The sequence below is a fragment of the Styela clava genome, chromosome 7 (assembly GCF_964204865.1).
Source record: "Styela clava chromosome 7, kaStyClav1.hap1.2, whole genome shotgun sequence".
Classification (NCBI taxonomy): Eukaryota; Metazoa; Chordata; class Ascidiacea; order Stolidobranchia; family Styelidae; genus Styela; species Styela clava.
The window spans coordinates 11,217,939-11,233,571 of NC_135256.1; the positions used below are offsets into that span (position 1 = coordinate 11,217,939).

The 15,633-nt window shown below is 35.8% G+C and overlaps 3 protein-coding genes across 3 annotated transcripts in view; 2 read left to right on the forward strand and 1 right to left on the reverse strand.

Moving 5' to 3' along the window:
• Positions 1-702: 702 nt before the first annotated feature.
• Positions 703-15,633, reverse strand: part of LOC120328953 (uncharacterized) — a 29,728-nt gene continuing 14,797 nt past the window's right edge. Inside the window, exons 2-6 of the mRNA XM_039395547.2 lie at positions 9,611-9,796; positions 4,580-4,710; positions 3,543-3,706; positions 2,761-2,939; positions 703-2,168 (exon numbers count right to left, since the gene is read on the reverse strand). Coding sequence (XP_039251481.2) covers positions 1,834-2,168; positions 2,761-2,939; positions 3,543-3,706; positions 4,580-4,710; positions 9,611-9,796 — 995 coding nt within the window. The 3' untranslated portion in view covers positions 703-1,833. The remainder of the gene's footprint in view (positions 2,169-2,760; positions 2,940-3,542; positions 3,707-4,579; positions 4,711-9,610; positions 9,797-15,633) is intronic.
• Positions 8,420-10,604, forward strand: LOC120328955 (exosome complex component RRP40-like). The gene has a single exon (XM_039395549.2). It carries the CDS (start codon positions 8,456-8,458, stop codon positions 9,185-9,187), a length of 732 nt encoding a protein of 243 aa, XP_039251483.2. The 5' UTR covers positions 8,420-8,455; the 3' UTR covers positions 9,188-10,604.
• LOC120328954 (putative protein-lysine deacylase ABHD14B) lies at positions 10,637-12,584 on the forward strand. The gene is made up of 2 exons (XM_039395548.2): positions 10,637-10,771; positions 11,218-12,584. Exons 1-2 carry the CDS (start codon positions 10,663-10,665, stop codon positions 11,961-11,963), a joined length of 855 nt encoding a protein of 284 aa, XP_039251482.1. The 5' UTR covers positions 10,637-10,662; the 3' UTR covers positions 11,964-12,584.

The following is a 15,633-nucleotide window of genomic DNA, read 5'->3' on the forward strand; positions in this document are numbered from 1 at the left end:
GCAAAAGATTTACCGCAGCGAGAAGATCAAAGTGTATTTTACCCACGTAAGCGCCTTTTTGAACATAAACTGTCGAATTAGGATTTTATGCTTGATGTGGAAAAATCTGAGTGTTAAAACGAATCGCACTAAATGTCATAGCGGGCTCGGTTGTGGCCCACGGATCGGCTGTTGCACACCCCTGGGTTAATCCAACATTTATCACTGTGTTCAAACAATAACAAACACAATTTCTGTCTGTTTCTGTTCTGTAGGTCTGAGGTATTTCAGGAGAAATATGACAAATATTATCTCTAAACCAGACGAGCAAATTCTCTAAAAAATGATCACAACGACCATAGAACCCATCGTTTATTTCGTGACTAGATATGAATGTATATTGGCGAGAATATGAAGTGTGATCGTGTTTCCTGAACAAGTAAACCATGCTAACATTACAGAATGCTTATACGAGTTCCTTTGTATGGTCGCCGGTTTAATTTGTCAGGTTCCATTCACATTCCCGCCAAAACATTCGGGTTGTGACGAGATGGCTAGTGTATGTCGGAAATAAATGATTCCGATTTCAGAACATAGCAGCTTCCCATATAATGGCAGTGTCTGTTGGTGTAGAACCTTAGAAGAAACATGGGTTACCTAGTGGACGAAGTGGATCTAAATCCTATTTATATCATTATCTATCCTGGACGCAAATACTCAAAATTTCGATTGGTATATTTATTTTACACAACAATAGTACGAAAAAATTAAAATCATTTCAACGTTCAATAAGAAAAATATACATCCGTGAACGATATTCATATAACACTAACCGAATATTCTTAATTTTTACACCTTTGTGAAATTCGGTTTCGTAGTTACATTTATAATTAACACCAGAATACGTGTTTGGATCTGTAATTATCAAATAAAATTGGGGTAACATATTGACATGTGTTATCCTGACTTGAAAAACAGCATCAACAATGGATATATCCAATGTGAGACAAGAATGTACAATCAAATCCGGTATATCAAGTTATACCGCACAAAATACAGTGGTGATGTCATGCCAGCTATGTCATAAATAACCTGATAATTTGAAATTAATTGGATGAAATTTCGAAATATTGGTAAACCAATGAATATAATTGGATTGTACTTCGATCACCTGCAAGTGAATGGAAAGCCCTCAATTTCAACCTTATGAATATGAACTCGAATGTGTAGGTAGGTATATAGGGTAATTGGCAAGTAAGAAAAAAATAACACACTAGTAAAAATAGTAATAATAATTTACACTTTAGGTTAAAAAATTTACAAAAATCGTGTGAATTATGGACGTAAAAAGTTAGTATGTTTACTATAAGAAACATTGCTCTGATATGGAATGCGAAATATAAGCTTGTTTATACAGAGTACCCGGAATCATACCGCGATATGTCACTTATAAATGTGACAAATATTTTGTAAATTGTATTTCAAATAATAGGTAAGTTTTGAGGCATCTATGACTTGAAAGAATAAAATGCATCGGCAAAGAATGGAACGTACTCAAATAAAAATTTGAATAATACGGCATCCAAATTTCCATGTGTGCACCAAGCTTTAAGGCAATGTGAAGCAATTTTGAGGTATCAATGAATCGTGCAAATTTGAAGGTAGTTTTCAAAGAAACCGGAACGTTGTCGTGATACACAATGTTCAAAGGGTCGCTGAACCTAATGTCTATTTTTGGCCCCCGCTCTGTCTGCAGATTAAGAACTTCTTGTACTGATGCGGCTGGGCCACGCAAACTCCTGCGTAAATCATGCGTAAGTTAACGTCACTATGCGTCACTTTTTATGAGAAGCCTTAACCAGTTTCGACGGGCTTTGAATTGCGCCATTGTCGCTTATAAATAAGACATTTGCCATTTTCCGTCGACTGTGACACTGCGATGTAACGACCACCATCTATGGTGAATCCAAAACTGTCTGAAACTTCTTTCAGTTGTTTTCCTGAAATTACATCAACGATTTTCATTCTGTTTCTGGTCAAATGTCCAATCATGATACGACCCTGTCCATCTGGTTTATTGAGAGTGGCGACTGTATAAAGAGAATTACCCTCTGTATACATAGAACACTGGTGGACTCTTTCTCCGGGCAACTTTTTCCTCATAATACGTCGGAAGACGTCGCCACCACCTATAGAAAAAAGAAAATACATTACACTAAAGTCTCAATCAATCCAAAACACAGAATCAATCCAGTGGCGTCAAAGAAAACAGTCATGTATTTCAGATGCATGGAGTTAATGGCGGGGGAAGATTAAATAGACCAGCGGTTACGTAAAGCACAATATGACGGTATGTGTCCGGCAATCCTCTTGTCCTCTAAGAAATATTTTCAGCCGCCATACTCGGTTGGCACCGAGCTCTCATCCATTTACTGTCTGTTTGTTCTACAAACGAAGAAATTTTTTTGTCAAAAAATGTTCCCATTAATCTCATTTAGATGGATGTTTTTATATAGTCATACTTGTATGCACATTGTAATAAGTATATTAAAATCAATAGTGAGTATTTCGCGGCTTTTTGGTAGTCACTCACCTGTAACTCTAGGCGCGCGTCAACTTGCTTTGAGCAAAATCGAATTTGGATACGTATAATATATATATATATCGTTTTGGTAAATTTCGAGTGAATTGTCTGTCCTATTTTGCAGATGGTTTCACTTTCGTGACAATGTCTCCACTAATCTTAACATCACTCAAACCTTCTATTTTTAATCTACATACCAGGTGTTGGCTTATCTTGAAGTTTATGAACAACAATCACAGGAGTTTCTCTTCTATTTCTACCGTAGCATCTATAAAATTCTCCTTGCAATTCGGCGAAGCCAATCGTATCGCCGTGTCTTGTTTGGTCAAACAATTGCGTTGTGTGTGAACGTCTGAATCTGTTATCTTCGCCGAGTCTAAGTAGGAGAGCACGAAAAACAGAAAATATTTATCAAACATACGAATTGGAAAGTTACAAGATATTATATATACAAGTACTATATTTTAGTATTTTTCCACGGTCAAATGCTCCATCGCAGGAAAACTGTAACAATTTTAGGCAAGATTTTTCTCGTATATATATAAAGGGTGACCATAAAGTCTTCATTGTTTCAAATTGCAAAGTGAAGTAATCGATACCATAGATTGTTCTGGCCCTCACAGATGTATTGAATGAAGTAAAAATACTTAAATAATTACTGATTAAAAAACAAACAAACCTAGTTAAGATATATTGATTACTGACTTTATACCAAAATTGAAACTGTAAAGGGAATTCATGGACACGCTGTATATATAAATACATCCGTTCGTAGGGACAATTTATTACCATTCCAATTTAGACTTGTATTTATGGAATATTGCGATAAACATTTGTTGTCGAATGTAAAATATTTCGTTAACGAGACAGCACTTCCATCGCCAGGAAAAATCACTCCTCATATTCTATGTATTGTTGCGATTGAATCTCAATGACCTGGGCACACTCAAAAATTTTATATGTAACATCTTCCATTTACCTGAACATGGTAACCGGTCCAGCACCTCCGACCATCAACCAAACTCTACCGTCTGGGGCAGTAAGAATTTCGACGATTTCAGGTGATGAATAGTGGAAAGTCTGAAAAGGAGTGTCGACGAAGCCTTCGTCTCCCCATCGAAATATTTTGACTTCGTTTCCACTCTGTAAAGAAAAGATGCAGATGAAGGTGGAAGCAATCGTAAGACAAAAGCACGACCCAAGTAGTCAGACCTGAACCAGTGGGGAAGAGGTAAATTTACGAAAACGAGAATATCGGTCAGAGACCGAAGACTTATCGATCGAAAGTTAGGCGATTCCCCAAAACAGCGCTCTTACTCCATAGTTACACCTTGTGTTCGATCACTAATTAATTAATAAGTCGCTAATAATACGACATAATTCATCCAAAATCAATAAGCTTCTGGTACGACATATGATGAATGCACATGCAAAATCTGGAGCAGATTCAATCTCGCTTTCGTGAGATATCGCGTGCATCTAACAGACAGACAGACAAACAAATACCTATCAACATACTTAGCGATTAAAATCGATACGTAATAATAGCAGCAGACTACCGGTACCACAGTCTTCAGAAAGCTACCAATGCGAACGCGGAACCGCCACAAGATGCGCAATTTTTAATTTTAATGACGTCATCACACACACACACACACCACACAAAAAAAGAATCACAAAGGGCTCACAGAACCTTGTGAAATAAATAAGACTGATAGCCTTCTTACAACAAATACAATCTTTAACCACTGAATTCGTTCAGTAATTGGAGAGAAAAGCGATTTTTTTCATAACAACAAAAATACCAAAACGATCTATAGGCCCATTTTGTGTCCAATAATAAAATTTGTTAAGGATGTCAAGATGACTATAGATTAGCCTATATAAGTATATTGATGACCGAGCTATGTATGGAATAAACAAATGTCTTTCAAAAACATTGACAATAGTCTGAGCTGTCAATGACAACTCGATTGTAATATAAGGGGGTCGAATTACTCAGACGTTTCTTCATACCTTGTCGCCAGCAACTAGATAAACGACTCCATTTTTACGGAAGGATGCGAGGCCGTAGACTTCTCCGCAAGGTAGTGTTTGATGTTCCCGGAATTTAAACCGAATCTTCTTTGTCTGGCGAGTTGACGCCGCTGTAATGAGTCAAAGAATAATGATTGATTATTGTAGACTAGTATGCATCTTTAAGAGGAAATGTAAACAAGAATTTTCTTCGACCGAGGCGGTGATATAGAAAGCAGTTTATAGGACATTGGATCGTGAAAAATTCAATTCTTTCGTAGTTTGAAGTAATGTTCATCGTGGCACAGATTACAAAAAAAATCTGTTCGAGATGATGCCAAATGCAATGCTAAATTAAACTAATTAAACAAACTATAGACTAGCGCTTTCCAACTGGGGTTGACTTGAAAGTACATTCCAGGGGTTCCGCGAGTTTCCGAGTCTATTTTCATTGTATATATATATATATATCGTTCAGATTAAATAAAATGCCTATTAGTTTTGCCACTTTTATCAAACTTGCTACACTTTTCATTATAGATCTTTTATTTTTGTCAATATTAGGTTTGCTTCTGCATATACGGTATATATATATATATATCAGTGGCGGCGCGTGGTCATTTTGACAACCGGGGCAAGCTACTGCGGGACCAAGTCACCCCCATCTACGGGGGCAGGATGAGCGCTGTAAGTTCTCTTATCATTTTATGAGTATAAAAATCATTCCATCGGTAACAACCAATCGGCAAAAGCGACAATTTTTAACGATAAGAAAGTGTCTTTAAAACCGGTCCAAGTCAAGGGATTAATAAATATAAACATAGTTTATTTTATCCAAAAATACCCATCATCGTGCCCACGGAGGGACAGCTCGTGACAACCAATGAACTTCAAAACATCTATCAATCGACCGAGAACATGGCGGTTTTTCTCGACGTTTTGGTTGTGCCGACGAATAGAAACCGCGCGTCCTTCATCCAACTGTGCTGCAATATTAACATTTCCGAATGTTCGGTATTTTACTGCATTGTCCAGATGCTCCATAGAAGATTGATGATCCCTGGCACGCTCGGAAAGATGTTTAAGATCTCCAAAACCAAATTTACACCAACGTGAGTCACGGGCGGTAGCAAAAAGTAGGCAATAAAAACAAAAAAGTGCATTTTTGTCCTCGCTGTAACACAACCATTCGTGTTTTTTATACCAAGTTTCTGCGCAGAATGTACGCCGACGCTTTCCTCCGTCATGGGATTGTTCCAGTGAACAATTTTTTGGTTGATAAGGCCCAAGACGTTGTACCTCTAATTTTTGTTCCAGCGGCAGCTGCGAAAACGGAGTGCGAAGTAGTGCATCAACCTTTTTCATTATGAGGTCTAAGGCTAAGAAATGCGAAGCCGGAAAGAAGTGAGGAGCTCAAAAGGAATGTGGAAAATCGAAAGCAAATGGACTCAAGGTCTCTAACTGATTCAAATAGCGAAACAAGCGACAAAAACGAAGGCGAGGAAACTATCAACTCTTCAAGCAACCAACGAACGAGAAGGAATGCGTGAATATGTCAACACGTTGTTGTAAGAACGTCGGCATTGTGTCGTCATAATTTCGGGGCTAGCCCCGATGATTTAGTAAAAGAAACAGAAAACAAACGAGACAAACGCGGCGAGTGAAAGATAAAAGAGAGAATACGATATACAATGAGCAACCCGGGCAAAATCGGAGTCGCCCCGTCGACGTTCGGCGAAGGCTTTGCGAGCGAAAAATGAACCATGTCGGGAGAATATGGCTAGTGTAGACAGTCTGTGCAACCGATATTGAGGTATTTTTCGAATATTTTTTATTATACCGAAAAAACAACCGGGGCATTGCGGCATTGCCCCGGTTGGCTCTATTGACGCGCCGCCACTGATATATATATATATATAAGTTAATGCAATCCTGACAATAAAACTATTTCACATGGGTTCTGGAACGTTTCATTGGAGTATCGCCCCACCAATGAGTATGAGAATTGCTGCTACAAAGAGACACAAATTAGAGTAATCTGAGGTGTGAACAAAACTTCTGTTATTTTTATCTATTATTGTTCTATTACATAGCAGCGAATAAAAATTAAGTAATAAATAATCCTCATTTTAGTTTAAATTGTGTGTATCTCACAAAAATTCAGCAATTGATCGTCTTGACGTAATAAACATCAGCATCGGTTAACAATTGACAAAAAATATTTTCATTCGTAACGAAAATTAGGAAAGCGTTTTATTAAATCCAACAAAAACATTATACGGTAAAACACGCAATACGCGGTAAGGTAGATCAACATCGACCGCAAACAGTACCAGCAAGTCATCAAAAGGCGTGGCTTCGCACACACGTGGTTGTTCTGCGCCACCGCATTGGCACAATTAATGTTTGTCGAAGCGAAGCGAGTCGTTATTATTTACAATAGTTATCGAAGATACTCGGCTGTTCAGTAAACGTATAACGTTGTTAGACGCTGGGAAAAGCGGTCGGTTTTATCAGCTACACAGGCTGTAATGTATGTAGATATATGTGAAGTTAATCTACTGGTAAAATCGTGGCTACATATCAAATAACACAGAATATAGTTTTAGCCGCGGGGGCTTTACATAAAGGTATTTCTGCAGAGATGAAAAGTCTCTATTTTATGCCAAACTGATATGTCAGTAATATTTTGCTGTATTATAAGGTCTGAAGGTGTATTTATGTATTTCAGAAATTAAAAATTATGTTCAGTATTAAGCATATAATAGTTTGTGGGATTTTATCAAATTGTTGAGTAATAACGCCAGACCAGATGTTGTAAGCAGTATTATCTCAACTGTACCGGTACTCTTAAGTCTGTAAGTACTCTTATCATATGCTGATAGGATTGTATAAATGTATGGTTCTATATTACACCAGCTCTATTTTAGTCTGTTGTGGCTTATTGCCCATATTCATCACTGTCATACAATAATTAAAAATTAACAGAATTGTGTTAAACATAACTAATATATGATTGAATATTTTAGGATAGGATTTACATATTTATCCCGGGGGAGAGGAAGGGCGATGAGATGGCTTATCCATATGGCGAACCACGGCCATTTTACATAGTAAATTTATTATAAATGTTCCATTGTTTCCTATTTTAAATGCTGTGTATCTGAATCAATAAAATCATTTTACAAGTTTCTATGTTATTTACTTTCTGTTAAGTAGTGTCTGCCTCTATTGTTACATAACAATAGACATGCAATTTCACGAGCTTTAGTTTTTTTTGATCTGCTGAACTGAGTTTAGCGAACATGAGAGATTTTTAAACTTTTTTAAAAAAAAATCAGGCAGAGCTGAAGAAGAAGAGTTGACTTTTTGCCTTTATTCCTCATGCCTACCATTTTACAAAGTTTAAAGGCATAAAGTAGACATTAACTATTACAAAATTGAGTTTTATCAAAGGCAGCATTTTTTTTTCGTGAGAGCGTGCCGTAAGTTTTGTCCCTGATAATTTGGCGTCTCACAAACAAAACGTTTGGAAACTTCTGGACTAGGTATTTTTTTCAATTAAAATTTGAAAGAAATATTACTGTATTATATACCATTTGATATATTCTGAACAAGAGTCAATGAAATTAATATACATTTTCAATATTAGATGAAAAAGGCAAAATTTTGTGCATTATTAAACCAGAAGACCACTCATAAAATTGTATAATCACCTAGTCGAAATAGCAAAGATTCATTTTTTTTTTTAAATCGGACCGATTATTCCGGACCACATTGTTCTTACCCGTTTGATCTTTGGTTTTATTAACACCAATTTTCTTCCTTCCATATAGTATTATTCTTACCTAGCCTAATTTAAGTTCACTGTTAAAAATGAAATGTCCAGCCAAAGAGTTAGATGCAAGTGTTGTCATGCCTGGTGACATCATAACAGAACAAGTATTGGATTTAATCGGCAAAAATGAAAGAGTAAAACTCGGACCTGGTCTTAGACAAGGGAATGACAGTATTGTCGTTTGTAAGTCTGGGATTCTACGACACAAACAGCCTAGCATGTTTTGGATAGACAGTCATCAGAAACGTTATGTTCCAATTAAGGGTGAAAACGTTTTGGGGGTTATTGTTGGTAAAATTGGTGATGCTTACAAAGTAGACATTGGAAGTAGCGACTATGTCGTTCTTAATAATTTATTTTTTGAGGGTGCTACGAAACGAAATCGACCGAATCTTGTAAATGGAGATATAGTATTTGGAAAACTAATATCTGCAAACAAAGACATGGAGCCGGAATTGAGTTGCATTGATCAAAGCTCAGGAAAAGCAAATGGAATGGGTCCTGTACCTTCTAATGGATTGTTGATAACAGTTCCACTTAATCTAGTTAGGAAAATCTTATCCCCTGATTGTGTTTTGTTGCCAGAAATGGGGAAATATTTTGGTTTTGAGACCCTAATAGGAATGAATGGTAAAATTCACCTAACAAGCCACAGTGATAAACATATTATTGCTATAATGAATATGATAACAACAGCTGAATATATGACAAATGAACAAATTCTAGAATCACTAAGTTCAAATACAGCAGACAACTGGCAAACTGCTTAAATACTCGTTAACAAAATGAGAAACGAGCCTTTTTCTACAAAGTAACTGGTGACAATAAAGAATGACAATTAATAATGCTGATTGAACTGGAGTATTGTCATTGTGTTCAAATATCCAATGTCATATTTAAGTAGTTTCAAGCATTCATCTTACATACGAGTTGGTTATATAACCAATCTTTACATAATCATATCATAGCCAAGGCAGAGTAAAGTCACGGCAACTTTTCATTGTCAGTGTGGTTAATATAATGGCAAATTTGTTCTATTTATGCAAATATGCTCTGTTTCTGGGATAAACCTATGTAGGGCTCTTATAACATCAGTGGTCATTATGGATTTTCTGTCAATACTTTTTCACTTTTAGTTAAAAGCTTATTAGTTTGGACAAACATACATGAAAAAATTCAGTAAGTTTAATTACCTTTGCAAACAGCAGGCTGGCCCGACCAAATTCCCTTTTCCATGCAAGTGTTGTACGAACTGCCAACAAGTTTATATCCATTGTCACATTGAGTGGTACAACGAAGAGCTCTTCCTCTTGGTAAATCAATCATTTTGCATGTACGATCTCCATGTAATGGAACATTGAGATGCTTGCATACAGGAACTGTAAAAAAAACATACAATTGAGAATGCGATAATCAAGGAGAAAGAATTTTTTTAAAAGCTAAATTCTCTGTATTATAGCATATGCATGTTGCACCTATTTTACATGCTTGTTGTGATGCTAATATTTATTTCATCGTTTCATGCTTTGTATCATGTTACATGTATACCTGTTGTTAAACAACATTACCATCCTGCGGGAATTTTTTAATTAATTCTTGTTGTTATTGCTAATTTGTGTGGGCATACCAATGTCTCTTAAACTACAGTAATTATGTTCAGAACCTGTTTTAGAATTCTTTTCGAGATACCTTACATGGATAGATATGTTGTTTATGAATAGGGTGTTATATTTAGCTTCCTGATTGGATAAATAACAGATAATCAATCATATTCAATTTGCGAATTCTCTTTGAAAAGGTTGATGTCGTGGTTTGACTGCCCTCAAGTTTCAATCAAGAAGCTAAAATTAGGTGTTAGTGAGAATGTACCCATTATAAGTTCATAGTCATATAATTGAAATATTCCATTTTTTCAGATATTATCTGAACAACAGGGTTATCCATAGAATAACAAAAACATCAAACAACTCATGCGTATTGCAACACTCCTAACAGTCTAAGTAACTGTTTTGCTGATTTTTGAATAAAAAATACCCTTTGTAACCTTGAAAGCTGATTATGTTCTTATAATTGGCTTTTAATATTCTTTAAGGTCATGCAAAATTCTTTCTCCCATAAGAGGTAAATGCGCCTTTTTTAACACTGTCAATATTTCTAGGTTAACTGTCTTATTTTTCACTTTCAAGATGTAATTCAGGTGTTTAAATATAAATGCTTGGCATATTGTAAAATAAACAACGCAACCATGAGTGCGGAGGTAAATAAACGAGGAGTGGTATTGACTTTATTAATCCTCTCAAGTATATGTTATATTTTATACTCCAACAGTGATGAAATTCAAAGCGATTCAGCAAGTAAGATTTATTATATATTGGTTTAGGTCATCCACAATACATTTATAAGTAACCTATACAAAATTTGTATTGTTGTTTGTCCAGAATGAATCAGACAGCAAGAAATCAGGTGTAAAAATATTTAACCTGAAAGATCTATATCTTTGACAAAAATTGTCACTGAATTCTTATCTTTAATGACATAACATTATGTATGACACTTATTTCAGGCCTATTTGCTCCAACAAGGCCCTCTATAATCAGCCCCTGTTATGTATGAACCTTCATTTTTGAAAGAACATAATTCATTCTGGATCAACATTACCTACCTAACTTATCACACGCTCGGTAGGTATGTGGGCAAAGGTTTTAAACCAAAGATGTGTAAGCTGCAATGCCAACTTAGTTGGCCCCGTTTTGACCACAATAAGTGTAAATTCAAAACTATTTTTTCTATTGTTTCTCAGTTCAAGTGGATGCACTATCGATGATCAAAGCAAAACAGAAACTTGATAAATTAGGACCTGAGTTGGCTGATAATGAAAAGGACGAAGTCGATCCAGAAATAGGACTTGACGTTGAATATGTTGAAGATTTTGTTTTAATTGATGGAATCAATGTGTTTTATTCATATGCAATGAGTACGGTAAAGAATCAGCCACCACCAAGGTTTGCAGTGTTATTATTACATGGTGCGGCCTATGAAGCAAACACATGGAAGTCACTAGGAACGTTACAGTTTCTTGCGAAATCTGGTTACTTTCCTATTGCTGTTGATCTTCCTGGTTTCGGAAAGACAAAAGCAGACAAACGCATAGATCATGAAGATGCTTTTTTGTCAAAGTTAATTAAAGCATTACCTCAAACAGACAGGCCTGTTATTATTTGTCCTTCCATGAGTGGCAGATATGCTTTGCCATTCATGTTTAAACATAGAGCAGAACTACGTGGCATTGTACCGATTGCACCAATTAATGGTAATCATTACAAGAAAGAAGAATATGAACAACTACACATTCCTGCTCTGATTTACTATGGATCATTAGATGAGCATGGTGCTAAAACTAGTAATCTCATGGCCCATATTCCTGGTAGTAGGATAGTGGAGGTCCCAAATGGCATGCACCCTGCTTATTTGGATGATTTAATCCTATTCCATACTGAAGTGAAAAATTTTCTCGATAATGTTTATAAAAAAGAAATGGCTTCTTGAGTGTGTCTGATTTTATTTGCACATATTATTATATGATGTTTCCTAATTGGAGCAATAATTCTACAAATAACAGCCTTGCTTACATTATGGATGGTGGAAATGGTACTATAAAATACATCTAAGCCAGTATTTGGTTCAAAAATATAACAAATGTAATCCGATTTTATTTGCACATATTATATGTTTCCTAATTGAAGCATTAATTATACAATAACAGCTTTGCTTGTATATGGTTGGGGGAAATGGTACTATAAAATACATCTAAATGATTTCTAAGCCAGTACTTGGTTCAAAAATATAACCACTGTAAATCTTTTCCTCGTGGCAGAAAAGCAGTACATTTTTATTCAACTTAAAATATTCAATATTTGCGCCATGGAACAAAGGAATTTTTTCTAATACATTTACAATAATCAGGCAATCCATTTTGAAATATCTAGTTTGTGAAATTTTGAATTAGAATGTGCCTTGGTTTGAATCTAAGTTTTGATTTCCAAACAAATTTTTGGATTTTTCAACGACAGCTGCATTGTTTTCATAAAATCAAGCGAAATCGCTTTTTACAATTATTCATGATATTTTTTTAAAATGTATGTTTTCCAATAAAATAAAAAAATTGAATCACAGTTTGTCAACCTACATGGTATGGGTTTAATTTCATGCGATTGATTACGACATCAGTAAAATTGCTTGCCTGCATGGAACTGATTATTTCGTGAAATCAACATAGGTAGGTAAAAGAAAGCAGTGACTCTCAAGCAGGGGGCGTGTTGACAGTTTTTTGAAGTGGCGTGAAGCTAAATAAAATTATGGTTGTTAGATTGGATCCTGCCCGCCTTATTTTGGATATTTATACTGGATATTTATGTTCCATCCACCTATTTTCAACGTGTTATTTTTTTTTTTTAATAAAACGTACTTTCTTTCGCCCTGTTATATCTCTGTTATTTGTAGCTTATTGTTAGCTAGTTATTTTTGAGGTGGGGCGCAAGATGGACAAGTTTGAGAGAGCTATTACCGTAGAGAAATAAAACGACTAACAAAAATGATCATTCTGAATACCTAAATTGTATCAGATAAAGTTTACGGACACAAATGTACAGATGTACTTTTCTCCACAATCGTAAATATAGTGTCATTAGTTTTTAACGGGGAAAATCGACAATAGACTCCGGGTCATAAAAAATTACGATCTTAGCTCAAGAGAAAAAACATTGTCAAGAAGTCTCAGTAAATTGCTCTTCGAATTTCCGAGGAAAGTTTGACTTTGGTATCATCATTGAAAATATGAAATTCAGACTTTCTAGTCGTTAAATAATTACAAATAAATGATGGAAGCAATGTCCGTCGGTGGTCGCCGGCGAGTATCAAATCACGAATTTATGCGAAGCAAATCAAAAATGTATACTCTTCGAATATATTTTCTAACAATTTTACAAATTATTTCATCCGGTTATTTTTTTGCTAATTTTATTGGAACTCGTTTTTGATTACCACAACATTTGTGACCGGAAGAGTCTGTTTGTGTCGTCAACACGAGAGCAATGCTCAAATATATGGCCACGAAAACCAAAACGAAACAGTAGTCTACTTTACCTTTTACACTACCGGTACCGTCAAAAAAGTTTCGACTTTCGCGTAGCAAGAGCGTAGCACGAGAGAGGTCGAAAAACCGCTACTAATAACTTGTATTAATTTTCAGGTCATCACATAGCCGCCCCACAGAAGGTTTTGAAATGAATAAAAGTAATAGCCTTCTAGCGAAAAAAAAACAATCTTGGAATATGAAAACATGGGCATGTTTTAAATAATTATATAGGCGGAAATTCCCCCCTCTTTATAAACAACAAGAAGGAATATACCAATAAGAACAACACCATAATTACAAAAACAATCCATAGGTTCATTTCGTGTCCAATAATATACACGTACCACACTGGAACAGATGACTCGATCGATGTACGGGTGCTAGTAAATTTGTTTAAAAAATTATAAATATTAACAGTAGATACTCCAGCTGTACTTTCACACACAAAATACGTTCAAATAATGAAGCGTTATCGGTATCTATGGTTACAAAGGATGAATATTATCCCATTATCGTGTCATAGCTGACAAAAATCTCAGCATAAATACAACATAAATTCATAATGCCGGCGCCATTAATAACTTTATCAGAAGAAGATCATGTTTCAAATGGTGCACGAGGTTCAATGGATAATCCGCAAACTGTCGACCAAACTCATTGTTTATGATTTTTGGTGTTGGACGCTTTTCAATATAATATATTAACAACACACAAATTTTATATTTGAAACGACAATGAAATGTCTCGGTTAGATGAAATAGTACACATCTTTAGAAAGAAATTTCTCGGCGCGAATGAAACACTTAAACCCACTAAATATTCCGTGAGAAGGTTTACCGGTAATAAATAATAATAGTTTGTTTTTCTTGTGGCATTTCGATTGCTCAAAACAAAATATCTTGATCGCCTATGGTTCCCAGGCCATTTTGCTAAATTAAAAAGATATGTCTAAACATATAGCCGACAATTAAGTACTAGTTTTTCTTGCATCCCATAAATCCAAATCTCACCTTGGCGAGATTGAATAATTTATATATATATAATACAAAGCAATGTTTTTTCCAAAGTTTAACAGCTGATTTAAAGTAATGACCTCGAGTTTTTACTGGTGATACAGACCACAAATTCTTCCCAAAGCACTTCTGTGTTACGAAGATTGATGGCAAAAGGTGGATTTCTTGGACGCGTGTAGGGATTTAATAGCGCGGAACGTGGACGTGCCGAAAATAATACCCTGTCACGCATATAAAATCCCTGGTAAGCTAAGAAAACTGTTTCTACCGTGGTACGCGTGCTTGTTCCTTAGAAAGCGATTTATGGATGTTATGTATCAACTTAGCACATTTCCATCCGCTGTGAAAACAATCAAAGATGTTCATCGGAAACGACTCACTGGAGTTATCATGCAAACAAGTTTTTTTTACCAATACAATCATCCCTTCGACTTCAACCTAGAAATAAATGTCAGATAGAAATATACCGTACCGCATGAAATATCAGAACCAGAAGTATTGTCGTTTCTTATGGCAATTCAACAATTCCTGGCCAAAACGTGATTGGGATATATATATATATATGAAAAACTATTATAATGTTGTTTTGTGGAATTTTGACCAATGCTTCATGTCGTCGCCGGAAACGCGTAACTCTTTAAAATAGCACCGGTCAAATAAGCTAAAAGTTATCTTTGACTAAAATAGGAAAAACGTGCTACTAGACAGGTGGGTCAGTCGACTGGTCAATGGAACGCGATTTCCGTTCGGAATATGTATATTTATGGTTAATCACGTTTGCCAATAAAAATGTTACTATGTAGTCAAACGCGTGTTGAGGTGGCGCCAACGTGCATGCCCCATGACTCACAATTCGTATCTCTTCCGCTCGGCGCACGCGCAGTGTCAATAGAAAAGGACAAAGGGACATGGTGCACGGAAAATGATACGTTGCCAGACGTCAACCGCGATCGTACCGCCGATAACGTGATGACAGATACGTACATTTGAGTGACGCGAGGCAAAATGCGCAGAATGCAACCCTTTATCTGGCAACGGCTACGAAAGAAGTACTGAGGAACCCATTCTC